A 12,970-nucleotide genomic window follows, 5' to 3' on the forward strand; every position below is an offset into this window, starting at 1 on the left:
CCTTTCAACCATTCAGACCTGTGGGCAATTTCGAGTAGCCAATTAACCTAACTGCATGTCTTTGGACTGTGGGAGGAAACCCACGCAGGCATGGTGAGAACATGCAGACTCCACACAGAAAGGCCCCTGATGGCCTTGAGGTTCAAACCCAGAACCTTCTTGCTGTGAGGCAGCAGTGCTAACAGTACACCACCATGCCACCCATAAAGGAGGGTATTAGGTGGTGATGTCCATTTCAATTGCAAAAGTTCAAGAAGGTGAACACTGCACCACTGTGCCACCCCAGATTTACGAAGCATTCCAAACTAGCATGAAGTCGCAATTAAAAAATGCGCTAATAGGAGTGACTATTTCTGCAGGTCTTCTACCAGCAATGTGCAAATTAATGAACGCAGATGCAGTCAGTTCATTTTAATAATGACCAACACAATCTACCAAGAACAGCCTAAAACAGGTACAGAATAATGTGCCTTGGCAATCGATATGTACTAGTAACATCTTCCTCTGGCATTCTGGAATTCTGTCCATTCTACCATGAGCTCTTTTTTTGTGCCTCATTTCTGAGTGTGCAGTGGGACTTCCGCAAGCACATAAACAAGGTATATTTTGAGTAGAAAATATTAGCTTAACGGGCGGCACGGTGGTGTAGTGGTTAGCGCTGTCACCTCACAGCAAGAAGGTCCTGGGTTCGAGCCCCGGGGCCGGCGAGGGCCTTTCTGTGTGGAGTTTGCATGTTCTCCCCGTGTCCACATGGGTTTCCTCCGGGTGCTCCGGTTTCCCCCACAGTCCAAAGACATGCAGGTTAGGTTAACTGGTGACTCTAAATTGAGCGTAGGTGTGAATGTGAGTGTGAATGGTTGTCTGTGTCTATGTGTCAGCCCTGTGATGACCTGGCGACTTGTCCAGGGTGTACCCCGCCTTTCGCCCATAGTTAGCTGGGATAGGCTCCAGCTTGCCTGCGACCCTGTAGAAGGATAAAGCGGCTAGAGATAATGAGATGAGATGAGATATTAGCTTAACCTTACCAAACAAAGGAAACCTCCTACAAATACATATGCAATGAGGTCAGCCGCAAAAATAACTTTGTCCACACTGACTTTTCACTGCACGGCTTTAGTAAATCCTGACAGTAGGTTATTTTTTAATGCCAAAAGAGTGTTTGCACATGCTTCAGACTGTTAGCAAATCTGACCCTAAAACTAGGTCTACAGTTTCAGAGGATCACCATGATATATCCAGAGCTAAAACATTCACAGAGTAATAGAGTAATGTGTTTTGACTTTCTTTTCCTGGTAAAATTTTTCCTCCTTAAAGAGGCAGCAGGGCAGCGAACCAGCAACATGTTACAGTAGTCTAGTTTAGATGTTATGAAAGCATGCCATGAACAGCGTCATGTAACATATGTCTCATTTTGGATATGTCTCAGATGATCACAATATATTATATACATTTACATATTATTATATATGGCCCATTCTATAATTGCGGGTACATTTCAAGTGTGGACTCTGTGGGTCATCGTCAACTTCTGTTATCGTTAAACTGGACAACCCGTTAACAGAATCGACGATAACAAAGTTGACATTTCCCACCATTTTGTGTCTTAACTCCACATGCTAACCTCAAACTAGCTACCACATGGCATGTAACAGAAAAAACTGAATTTTATAGATTTTAATCATATTATCGCTTTTCAAAAATGAGTGAGAGATTCACTCCAATATCGCAATAACAGATTTGTCTCGTCTCGTCTCGTCTCGTCTTCTTCCGCTTTATCCGGGACCGGGTCGCGGAGGCAGCAGTCTAAGCAGGGAAGCCCAAACTTCCCTTTCCCCAGACACCTCGGCCAGCTCCTCGGGAAGAACACCGAGGCGTTCCCAGGCCAGCCGAGAGACATAGTCCCTCCAGCGTGTCCTGGGTCTTCCCCGGGGCCTCCTCCCGGGGGGACATGCCTGGAACACCTCCCCAGGGAGGCGTCCAGGAGGCATCCGAAAAAGATGCCCGAGCCACCTCAGCTGATTCCTCTCGATGTGGAGCAGCAGCGGCTCTACTCCGAGCTCCTCCCGAGTGACTGTGCTTCTCACCCTATCTCTAAGGGAGCGCCCAGCCACCCTGCGAAGGAAACTCATTTCGGCCGCTTGTATCCGCGATCTTGTCCTTTCGGTCATTACCCAAAGCTCATGACCATAGGTGAGAGTCGGAACGTAGATCGACCGGTAAATTGAGAGCTTCGCCTTTTGGCTCAGCTCCTTCTTCACCACAACGGACCGGTAAAGCGACCGCATCACTGCGGAGGCTGCACCGATCCGCCTGTCGATCTCACGCTCCATCCTTCCCTCACTCGTGAACAAGATCCCGAGATACTTAAACTCCTCCACTTGAGGCAGAACTTCTCCACCAACCTGGAGAGGGCAAGCCACCCTTTTCCGGTCGAGAACCATGGCCTCGGACTTGGAGGTGCTGATTCTCATCCCAGCCGCTTCACACTCGACTGCAAACCGCCCCAGTGCATGCTGAAGGTCCTGGTTTGAAGAAGCCAACAGGACAACATCATCCGCAAAAAGCAGAGATGAAATCCTGTGGTTCCCAAACAGGATTCCTTCTGGCCCCTGGCTGCGCCTAGAAATTCTGTCCATAAAAATTATGAACAGAACCGGTGACAAAGGGCAGCCCTGCCGGAGTCCAACATGCACTGGGAACAGGTCTGACTTACTGCCGGCAATGCGAACCAGACTCCTGCTCCGTTCGTACAGGGACCGGACAGCCCTTAGCAAAGAGCCCCGAACCCCATACTCCCGAAGCACCCCCCACAGAATACTACGGGGGACACGGTCGAATGCCTTCTCCAGATCCACAAAGCACATGTGGACTGGTTGGGTAAACTCCCATGAACCCTCGAGCACCCTATGAAGGGTATAGAGCTGGTCCAGTGTTCCGCGACCAGGACGAAAACCGCATTGTTCCTCCTGGATCCGAGGTTCGACTATTGGTCGAATTCTCCTCTCCAGTACCCTGGAGTAAACCTTCCCTGGGAGGCTGAGAAGTGTGATTCCCCTATAATTGGGGCACACTCTCCGGTCCCCTTTCTTAAAAAGAGGGACCACCACCCCAGTCTGCCACTCCAGAGGCACTGTCCCTGACCGCCACGCGATGTTGCAGAGGCGTGTCAACCAAGACAGCCCCACAACATCCAGAGACTTGAGATACTCAGGGCGGATCTCATCCACCCCCGGTGCCTTGCCACCGAGGAGCTTGCAAACCACCTCAGTGACTTCAGCTTGGGTAATGGACGAGTCCACCTCTGAGTCATCAGCCTCAGTCTCCTCAGTGGAAGACATGACGGTGGGATTGAGGAGATCCTCAAAGTATTCCTTCCACCGCCCGACAATGTCCCCAGTCGAGGTCAACAGCTCCCCACCCGCACTGTAAACAGTGTTGGCAGAGTACTGCTTCCCCCTCCTGAGGCGCCGGACGGTTTGCCAGAATTTCTTCGAGGCCGACCGATAGTCCTTCTCCATGGCCTCCCCGAACTCCTCCCAGTTCCGAGTTTTTGCTTCCGCAACTGCCCGAGCTGCAGCACGCCTGGCCTGCCGATACCCGTCAGCTGCCTCGGGAGTCCTGGAGGTTAACATGGCCCGATAGGACTCCTTCTTCAGCTTGACGGCATCCCTTACTTCTGGTGTCCACCATCGGGTTCGGGGATTGCCGCCACGACAGGCACCGGAGACCTTGCGGCCACAGCTCCGAACAGCTGCGTCCACAATGGAGGTAGAGAACATGGTCCACTCAGACTCAATGTCCCCCGCCTCCCTCGGAAGCTGGGAAAAGCTCTCCCGGAGGTGGGAGTTAAAGACCTCCCCGACAGAGTGCTCGGCCAGACGTTCCCAGCAGACCCTCACCATACATTTGGGCCTGCCAGGTCTGTCCAGCTTCCTCCTCCGCCAGCGGATCCAACTCACCACCAGGTGGTGATCAGTTGACAGCTCAGCCCCTCTCTTCACCCGAGTGTCCAAGACATAGGGCCGGAGATCAGATGAAACGACTACAAAGTCTATCATTGACCTCCGACCTAAGGTGTCCTGGTGCCACGTGCACTTATGGACACCCCTATGCTCGAACATGGTGTTCGTTATGGACAAACCGTGACTAGCACAGAAGTCCAATAACAAAACACCACTCGGGTTCAGATCGGGGAGGCCGTTCCTCCCAACCACGCCCCTCCAGGTGTCACTGTCATCTCCCACGTGAGCATTGAAGTCCCCCAGTAACACAATGGAGTCCCCAGTCTGAGCACTCCTCAGTACCTCTCCCAGGGACTCCAAGAAGGCCGGATACTCTATACTGCTATTTGGGCCATAGGCACAAACAACAGCAAGAGCCCTCTCCCGAATCCGAAGGCGCAGCGAGGCGACCCTCTCGTTCACTGGGGTAAACTCCAACACATGGCGGCTGAGCTGGGGAGCTATAAGCAAGCCCACACCAGCCCGCCGCCGCTCACCACGGGCGACTCCAGAGAAGTGGAGAGTCCAGCCCCTCTCGAGGAGCTGGGTTCCAGAGCCCAAGCTGTGCGTGGAGGCGAGCCCGACTATCTCTAGTCGGTACCTCTCAACCTCCCGCACAAGCTCAGGCTCTTTCCCCCCCAGCGAAGTGACATTCCATGTCCCAACAGCCAGCCGCTGTGTCCGGGGATCAGGTCGTCGAGGCCCCTGCCTTCGACTGCCACCCAATCCACATTGCACCAGTCCCCTACTGCTACCTCTGTGGGTGGTGAACCCACAGGAGGTCGGGCCCACGTCACCTCTTCGGGCTGAGCCCGGCCGGGCCCCATGGGCAAAGGCCCGGCCACCAAGCGCTCGCATACGAGCCCCAACCCCGGGCCTGGCTCCAGGGTGGGGCCCCGGCTGCGTCATCCCGGGCGACGTCACGGTCCTCGGATTTCTCTCCATAGGGGTTTTGGTGAACTGCTCTTAGTCTGGCCTGTCACCTAGGACCTGTCTGCCTTGGGAAACCCTGACAGGGGCATAATGCCCCCGACAACATAGCTCCTAGGATCATTCAAACACAAATAACAGATTTGACGAATAATTAATCGACTGTTGGTGTATCCTCAAGATTTTGTTCAAATTAATGAGAGAAGAAACATAACATACCTCACTGGCTTTCTGAGGTTTCCCGCCAGAGGAAGTGACGTGTCTCGGTGCAGGTGTCATGCATATTATTAAAAGTCTTTGTGGATTTTATGCGGTTTTATAACAAAGTTAACAGAGTTGACAAGAAAATTGGGAAAGATAGAAAAAAAATGTATTACTGAAATATATATATATATATATATATATATATGGCGGCACGGTGGTGTAGTGGTTAGTGCTGTCGCCTCACAGCAAGAAGGTCCTGGGTTCGAGCCCCGGGGCCGGCGAGGGCCTTTCTGTGTGGAGTTTGCATGTTCTCCCCGTGTCCGCGTGGGTTTCCTCCGGGTGCTCCGGTTTCCCCCACAGTCCAAAGACATGCAGGTTAGGTTAACTGGTGACTCTAAATTGACCGTAGGTGTGAGTGTGAATGGTTGTCTGTATCTATGTGTCAGCCCTGTGATGACCTGGCGACTTGTCCAGGGTGTACCCCGCCTTTCGCCCGTAGTCAGCTGGGATAGGCTCCAGCTTGCCTGCGACCCTGTAGAAGGATAAAGCGGCTAGAGATGATGAGATATATATATAAAATTTTTAAAACTTACATGGGAATTCGATGACTAAGCAATATCTAGAGTTACACCATCAAGCTCCAGGGCAAAATCAGCAACCTTACTAAAGGTAGACCTACAAGCCCACATAACTATTACAGTCTTGTCAGAATTTAGAAGAAGGAAATTTTTTCTCATTATCAGAGAAGAAGCAGAAGCCAGCAACATTTATGACATGATCAAGGGGTTGGATCTAAACAGCGCATTATAGTGGACCTAATACAGAGCCCTGTGGGACACCATGCTCTGTAAAATCACCATTTATGTTAATGAACTAGTAATAGTAATTATGTTAAAACTGATAATAGTCTGATTTACATTTGTGATCTATACTAGGCAATAACTTGTCTGTCCAACTGTGTTTTCAAGCTTGTTTATTAAAATGTTTTGGTCAATATAGTGAAATATTGCAATCAGGTCCAGCAATACTAAGACAGAAATTTAGACTCCTCTTGGCATATCCTCCTGGATTTTGTGAATAAGTTCTCATTTTCCCATGTATATTTCTGGATCTGTGCCTTAAGACATACATTTAGATTGTGATTTCTCATACATGAGCTAAAAACATGTGGGATGTTGTTCTACACTATATTGAGTACAAGATAAAAAATCAGATAAAATCACACTTTTCAGCGATCCCGTTCATCATATCGATATTGTTTTGACGTTCAAAAGTGAGGCTTTTTTTTCATGGAAAAGGAAAAAAGTCCTCAGTAGTGCTCTGTTCTTTCCTGCCTCATATCAGATAACTCCAAGATGTTCAGTTACTTTGTGCAACCCGTAATGACTTCACCAGTCTTTGTCGGTGTTCACCGTGTCCTGTAACCCAATAAGGTCTACAACATGAACTTTACTCACAACTCATTACTCATATAAGTAGAAATCCACAATCGTGTGGCATGTTTTGTGGCAGCTATTCCTACTTGGATTCTGGACAAGCTCATTCATCAGTGTATGGAAATGTGAAATGTACCAAGTGTGCACTTTCTGTGCTGCTTACAGCCAGTTTAAACAAATGAGTAAGAAGGTGTGATGATTGTGAGGGTGAAGTTATTGATAGTTTTCTGAGGAAGGGCTTTGGATTTTTTTTTTTATTCTATGATTCTTTGAAAGTGTTGGTGTGATAAAAAGGTACGAAACAGAAGTATGTGTATTTGAAGTCAGAGGAATTAAAAATGTACACAGGATTCCAATAAATGAAGTCACTAGATAATTGGCACACTGGTCAACTTCTGGAAGATTCATTTTTACCTCCGCCAACTTTGTTGGATGAGGTTATGTTTTTGGCTCTTTTTGTTTGTTTGTTTTGTGGATTGGTTGGTTGCCTGTTCCCAAAGTAATTCAAGAAGTAGTAAACGGATTTTGATGAAATTTTGAGGAAAACTGAGTCATCATGCAAGGAACAATTGATTTGATTTTGATCACCAAGGTCAAAATGTTGGAGGTTCTATTTGAGACCAATGCCCATCTATCCTGAAAGTTTCATGAACATTGGTCCAGTTGTTTTCCCATAATATCGTTAACAAAAAAACAAAGAAACAAAGAAACCCCGCCAAAAACAATACCTCGCCCCCTGGTGGACTCCATCCCGGGTGAGGTAATAAACTAATAATTTAGAGCTAACAAAAATAATATTGTGAACTTTTCCATTGGCAAAGTTGCACACTTAATAATCATTGTCATGAGTAAACAAATCATAGTAGTGTAGGAGTTAGTTAATTAGTTAGTGAGTGAGTGAGTGAGTGAGTGAGTGAGTGAGTGAGTGAGTGAGTGAGTGAGTGAGTGTCTCCAAAAGAGGATTGGTTCCCATTGGAATCTGTTTCTTCTCTTGGATTCTTTCTCATGTCATCCCAGCAAGCGTTTCTTGCTGGCTTGCTCATTAAGCAATCTAGATCAACATCTGTATGTCTACTACAAATACCATCTTCCATATGTGTCTCTTTTGCTCTCCCTCTGTTTCTTTTAGCTCATATCTTGATATGCTGAAGGTGATCATGTTCAGCTATCTGTTCTGGTTCGTCCTCACCATCATCTTCATTACGGGGACCACACGCATCAGCATCTTCTGCATGGGTTACCTGGTAGCCTGTTTCTACTTCTTGCTCTTTGGTGGCGAGCTGTTACTCAAACCAATTAAAACCATTCTGCGTTACTGGGATTTCCTCATCGCATACAACGTGTTTGTCATTACCATGAAGAACATCCTCTCTGTGAGTAAACCATATTCATATAGAAGGATCTCAGAGAAGGAGGTGATGGACTCTTGAGTACCATCCAGTATCATCTAAATTGGATGTTTTATATGGCCCATTCTATAATTGTGGGTACATTTCAAGTGTGGACTCTGTTAGTCATCGTCAACTCTGTTATCGTTAAACTGGGCAATCCGTTAACAGAACCGATGATAAGAGTTGACATTTCCCACCATTTTGTGTCTTAACTCCACATGCTAACTTCAAACTAGCTACCACATGGCATGTAACAGAAAAAAAAAAAACAGGATTTTATGGATTTTAATCATATTATTGTTTTTAAAAAATGAGTGAGAGATTCACTCCAATATCGCAATAACAGATTTGACGAATAATTAATAGACTGTTGGTGTATCCTCAAGATTTTGTTCAAATTAATGAGAGAAGAAACATAACATCCCTCACTACCTTTCTGAAGTTTCCCGCCAGAGGAAGTGACGTCTCTCGGTGCAGGTTTCATGCGTATTAAGTCTTTGTGGATTTTATGCGGTTTTATAACAGCATTAACAGAGTTGGCAAGAACATTGGAACAGATAAAAAGTATATATTTTTTATTTTATTACTGGAATTTCACATAATACAGAAAATAGACTTTCTGTGCAATTGATTTTATAACAGTTAATAGAATAAGCCCCGAAGAACAGATTGTTAGACTGAATCACTTCCTGTGTATTCGAGTTGAATGGATGAATCCATAGTTGAAGACAGCCAATAATGGGGGGGGGTCATTTATGGATAAATTGGGTCTAAAATGTACATCAAGCATTGCTATTGGTGAAAATGTTTCATAATTTGCATTATTGTTCAAAACTGGTTCAATAAAGATTTTTTTTGTGGAAAATAACAAAAGGTTTATCTCAGAGACATGAAATGCACCCCGAATTCTAGAATGACCCATGTATAGAAGGTCCAGTACAAAGTGCACTTAAATATCATAAATATGATTTCATTGACATTCATTAAAAAATTAAAAAATTGCAGCGGTCAGTTCAGTTAAATTATGTGTGTTTTTTATTTGTGTCTGTGTGTGTGTGTGTGTGTGTTGTGCTTTCAACAACATTTCCTTGTGCCACACGGCTCCAGATTTATGAGTTTAATGACGCTGCTCCATGTCCTCTCACTTCTCAGATAGCTGCCTGTGGATATATTAAAGCCTTGGTGGTGAATCACTGCTGGCTCATCCAGCTGTTCAGTCTGGCATGCACTATAAAGGGCTATTCACGACGTAAGTTATCACCTAAAGCATGCAAAGGCTTTCTGAGTCAATTAGTTGTTGCGGTAATAGTCACAAAAAGTTCGATTTCAGTACTTATTGTGTCATTATGCAGTTAAATAACGAATGTATTAAATCCTTCTTTCTGTCTCTTGTTAATTAGCGGAACAGCAGGCGAATAAACAGTGTGAACTGCCCAGTGATGAAGCAGGAATCATCTGGGACAGCATCTGTTTTGCCTCCCTGCTGTTGCAGAGACGGGTTTTCATGAGCTACTACTTCTTGCATGTGGTGGCTGATATCCGCTCTTCACAGGTTCTGGCCTCCAGGTACACATACACAGAGACACACCTACACACTATGGCAGTGAAATTTCAGGTACTGAACATTGAAATACTCTTGAAAAGTGCAGTTAATAAATTAACACTGATAGAAGTGTGTTGTTCTGACTCCAGTACATTCCTGGAAGTCATTGCAGGCCAAGCAAACGAGCACAAAACATGCCAGTGTTATTTAAGATTTATAATATATATTTATTCTATCCACATTCACTGGATATGAGCAATCACGCGTTCTGATTGGCTACTCTGCTACTAGGATATCAGCTCATATACCATGAGTAGAGAAAAACAAAATGGCAGAGCGTGTTGCTGAACCAATCGAGGACGAAATAGAAACTCTACTCGAAAACAAAACCCCAAAAAATACAAAAAGAAAAGCAACAAAATATGGAATGAAAGTATTTGATGCTAAGAACATATCTTTTTTTTTTATTTTCCAATAATTATTATTACAGCATTTTTCACAAATTGCTCCTGTCATTTCACCGGTTTGTTTACATTCTAAGCGGAAATGATTTTGTCGGACGTTTTGTATAAGGTTTTTATTTATCGAATTTGCAAAAGATAAAAATAAAAATGCTCTGTTTCTCAAAATCCAGTGAATGTGGATAGAATAAAACAGTTATTCCACTCAACCTCATCATACATGGCTTACAGCCGACTCGGTGCTACGTGTCTCGTCGACTATCAGCTCATGTACGACTCGATTTCATGGAATAACTGTTAAATACACTACCGTTCAAAAGTTTGGGGTCACTTTGAAATGTCCATATTTTTGAAAGAAAAGCACGGTTCTTTTCAATGACGATCACTTTAAACTAATCAGAAATCCACTCTATACATTGCTAATGTGGTAAATGACTATTCTAGCTGCAAATGTCTGGTTTTTGGTGCAATATCTCCATAGGTGTATAGAGGCCCATTTCCAGCAACTCTCACTCCAGTGTTCTAATGGTACAATGTGTTTGCTCATTGCCTCAGAAGGCTAATGGATGATTAGAAAACCCTTGTACAATCATGTTAGCACAGCTGAAAACAGTTGAGCTCTTTAGAGAAGCTATAAAACTGACCTTCCTTTGAGCAGATTGAGTTTCTGGAGCATCACATTTGTGGGGTCGATTAAATGCTCAAAATGGCCAGAAAAATGTCTTGACTATATTTTCTATTCATGTTACAACTTATGGTGGTAAATAAAAGTGTGACTTTTCATGGAAAGCACAAAATTGCCTGGGTGACCCCAAACTTTTGAACGGTAGTGTATGTAAATGCTCTTGTGACTGATTTTACAAATAAACTCATTTGTATAAAGCTTGATAAATGAAGTCTGATGTTTATTTCATGCATTAAATTCAGGATTCAGCGTGCTTGACACTGACCTCATGAAGCCAGCTGTTTGTCAATGAGCAGCTAAAGCATTAGATAAAGCCAAACACATTAATCTGAATCGTGTGGTCTTTACTCTCTCTCTCTCTCTCTCTCTGTCTCTCTCTCTCTCTCAGAGGAGCGGAGTTATTCCAGGCCACAATTGTGAAGGCAGTGAAAGCACGACTTGAAGAGGAGAAAAAATCCATGGACCTGCTAAAGCGACAGTGCGTTTATATAACACCTCATAGTTCACACCTCACTATTTATTATTCATGGAACAGTCTTGGACCATTATGGATATTATATTTACCTGAGGAATATTAACCTGCTTTGAGGAGCTAGAATGTGCTTCAAAAAATATCTTTTTACCTATTACAATGAGTTACTTATTCCTGGTGTGCAGCATGCACATCAGTAAAATGCATGTTTTTATTAAGTTAGTGAAAATTTTATATAATGTGAATTGATACTAATTATAAGAATGATAATACTTTTATTTGAATTCATAGAAATGACAAAGCAGTAGCGATTTATTTTACTATAATACCTCAAAATCTGCTTTAACTTAGTGTTTTGTTGTCCACACTGCAGAACCGGTGTGCTAAGTCAGTACGCTGTGTTTACATGACATCTGCAGTGTGTTTATATGAGACAAAAAGGATCTTTCGGCACTGCTATGCTCTGCCCAGTTTTACTCCCAACCCTCCAGCCCTGTCGTTGAAAGACAAAGCACTTAGCACTTCTGCACGTACCTTAATATGAAACGACTCTCTCAAACTCTTTCCCCAATTAAGGCCTGGTGTTATTACTATAAATCTCACAGAGGAGAAAACTCATTTAGCTCAACCCACTGAAACCGGACATAGTAAGGACTGTCGCTAATCTCTCTCTCTCTCTCTCTCTCTCTCTCTCTCGCTCTCACACTCACACAGGATGGACCGTATTAAGAGCCGGCAGCAAAAATTTAAGAGGGGAAAGGAGAGGATGTTGAGCTTGGCACAGGAGAGTGGCGAGAGTCAATCACTGTCCAGAGAAGAAGTGGAAGATGACGGTGTGTGGTAAATTGTGTCAGCTAAATATGACTCATTCAGCTGACTCCATGTTAATTGAATTATATGCAGTTAATTTAGATATACCGTTCCCGTTAGTCTTACTTCTCTTGCAAAGAATATAGTATTTGAAATATACAGCTTTGTATTATTCAGTGTCACATTTCATTTTGTCAGAAATAAAGTTTTAATGCAGCAGTCAGGTTTGGTTTTGAGTGTACTGAAAGTTCACAACACAGACGAGTTCATAAATTCCACAGGTGCCTGAGCTTAACTACCGCCTTAAATGCACTGCAGCAGGATTGAAAACATATGAGCTCACACATACCAGACGTTAGGACAAACTACTCTTATCCATATGGTGCTTCTTAAGGTTCATGTATCCTTCACTGCATTGGGTTTTGCAGGAGAGACGAGTAAAGAGATGAGAAAAGGGAAAAGGAAACAATGGTGGAGACCCTGGGTTGATCACGCCTCCAGTGAGTGCTCACGCATCACTTCTCATCTTTATAATACTCATTTTAGGTTTAAAAAAAAAAAATCAATGACGGCGTAGCTCACTCCAGCCCCGTCTAGTCCAGAAGGAACGATCTAAAGTGGGCCACCTTGCGCAATAAATGTTGCAAGCTATATACACTATATACAAGCTATATATAGATGCTATATACATCCTAGGAATACCAACCTATTTACCAGAAAGAATCCAAAACGGCGAGGAATTGACCAAGGAGAAGCAATTTTTGTTGAACTGCTCATTCATGCTTAATTAGTCCATAATTTCATTAATAATTGTAATTAAGGAAATCTGGATAGAAGTTATATGCACTCAAGGTACCCCTACCTTCATGCCAGAAAGAATCAAAATCGGTGAAGAATTGAGGGAGAAGAAGCAATTTGTGTGGAAACTGCTCATTAGGGCTCTCATTATTAATTGCAATTATGCAAATTTGGGTAGAATCTTTATGCACCCCAGGCAGACCTACCTTCCTGCCAAAAAGAATAAAAATTGGTGAAGA

General features: G+C 44.2%; 1 protein-coding gene across 5 annotated transcripts in view; it reads left to right on the top strand.

The window, feature by feature from the left end:
* The window catches only part of LOC132887095 (piezo-type mechanosensitive ion channel component 2), a 345,950-nt gene that overhangs the window by 283,980 nt on the left and 49,000 nt on the right, over positions 1–12,970 (top strand). For 4 of the 5 annotated variants that reach the window (XM_060922465.1, XM_060922467.1, XM_060922466.1 and 1 more), the window contains 6 exons: positions 7,701–7,944; positions 9,115–9,211; positions 9,363–9,528; positions 11,040–11,129; positions 11,838–11,956; positions 12,362–12,433. In XM_060922465.1, coding sequence (XP_060778448.1) covers positions 7,701–7,944; positions 9,115–9,211; positions 9,363–9,528; positions 11,040–11,129; positions 11,838–11,956; positions 12,362–12,433 — 788 coding nt within the window. The remainder of the gene's footprint in view (positions 1–7,700; positions 7,945–9,114; positions 9,212–9,362; positions 9,529–11,039; positions 11,130–11,837; positions 11,957–12,361; positions 12,434–12,970) is intronic. The other variant, XM_060922468.1, reaches the window with a different exon arrangement.

This window comes from Neoarius graeffei, chromosome 5 (assembly GCF_027579695.1).
Source record: "Neoarius graeffei isolate fNeoGra1 chromosome 5, fNeoGra1.pri, whole genome shotgun sequence".
Taxonomy (NCBI): Eukaryota; Metazoa; Chordata; class Actinopteri; order Siluriformes; family Ariidae; genus Neoarius; species Neoarius graeffei.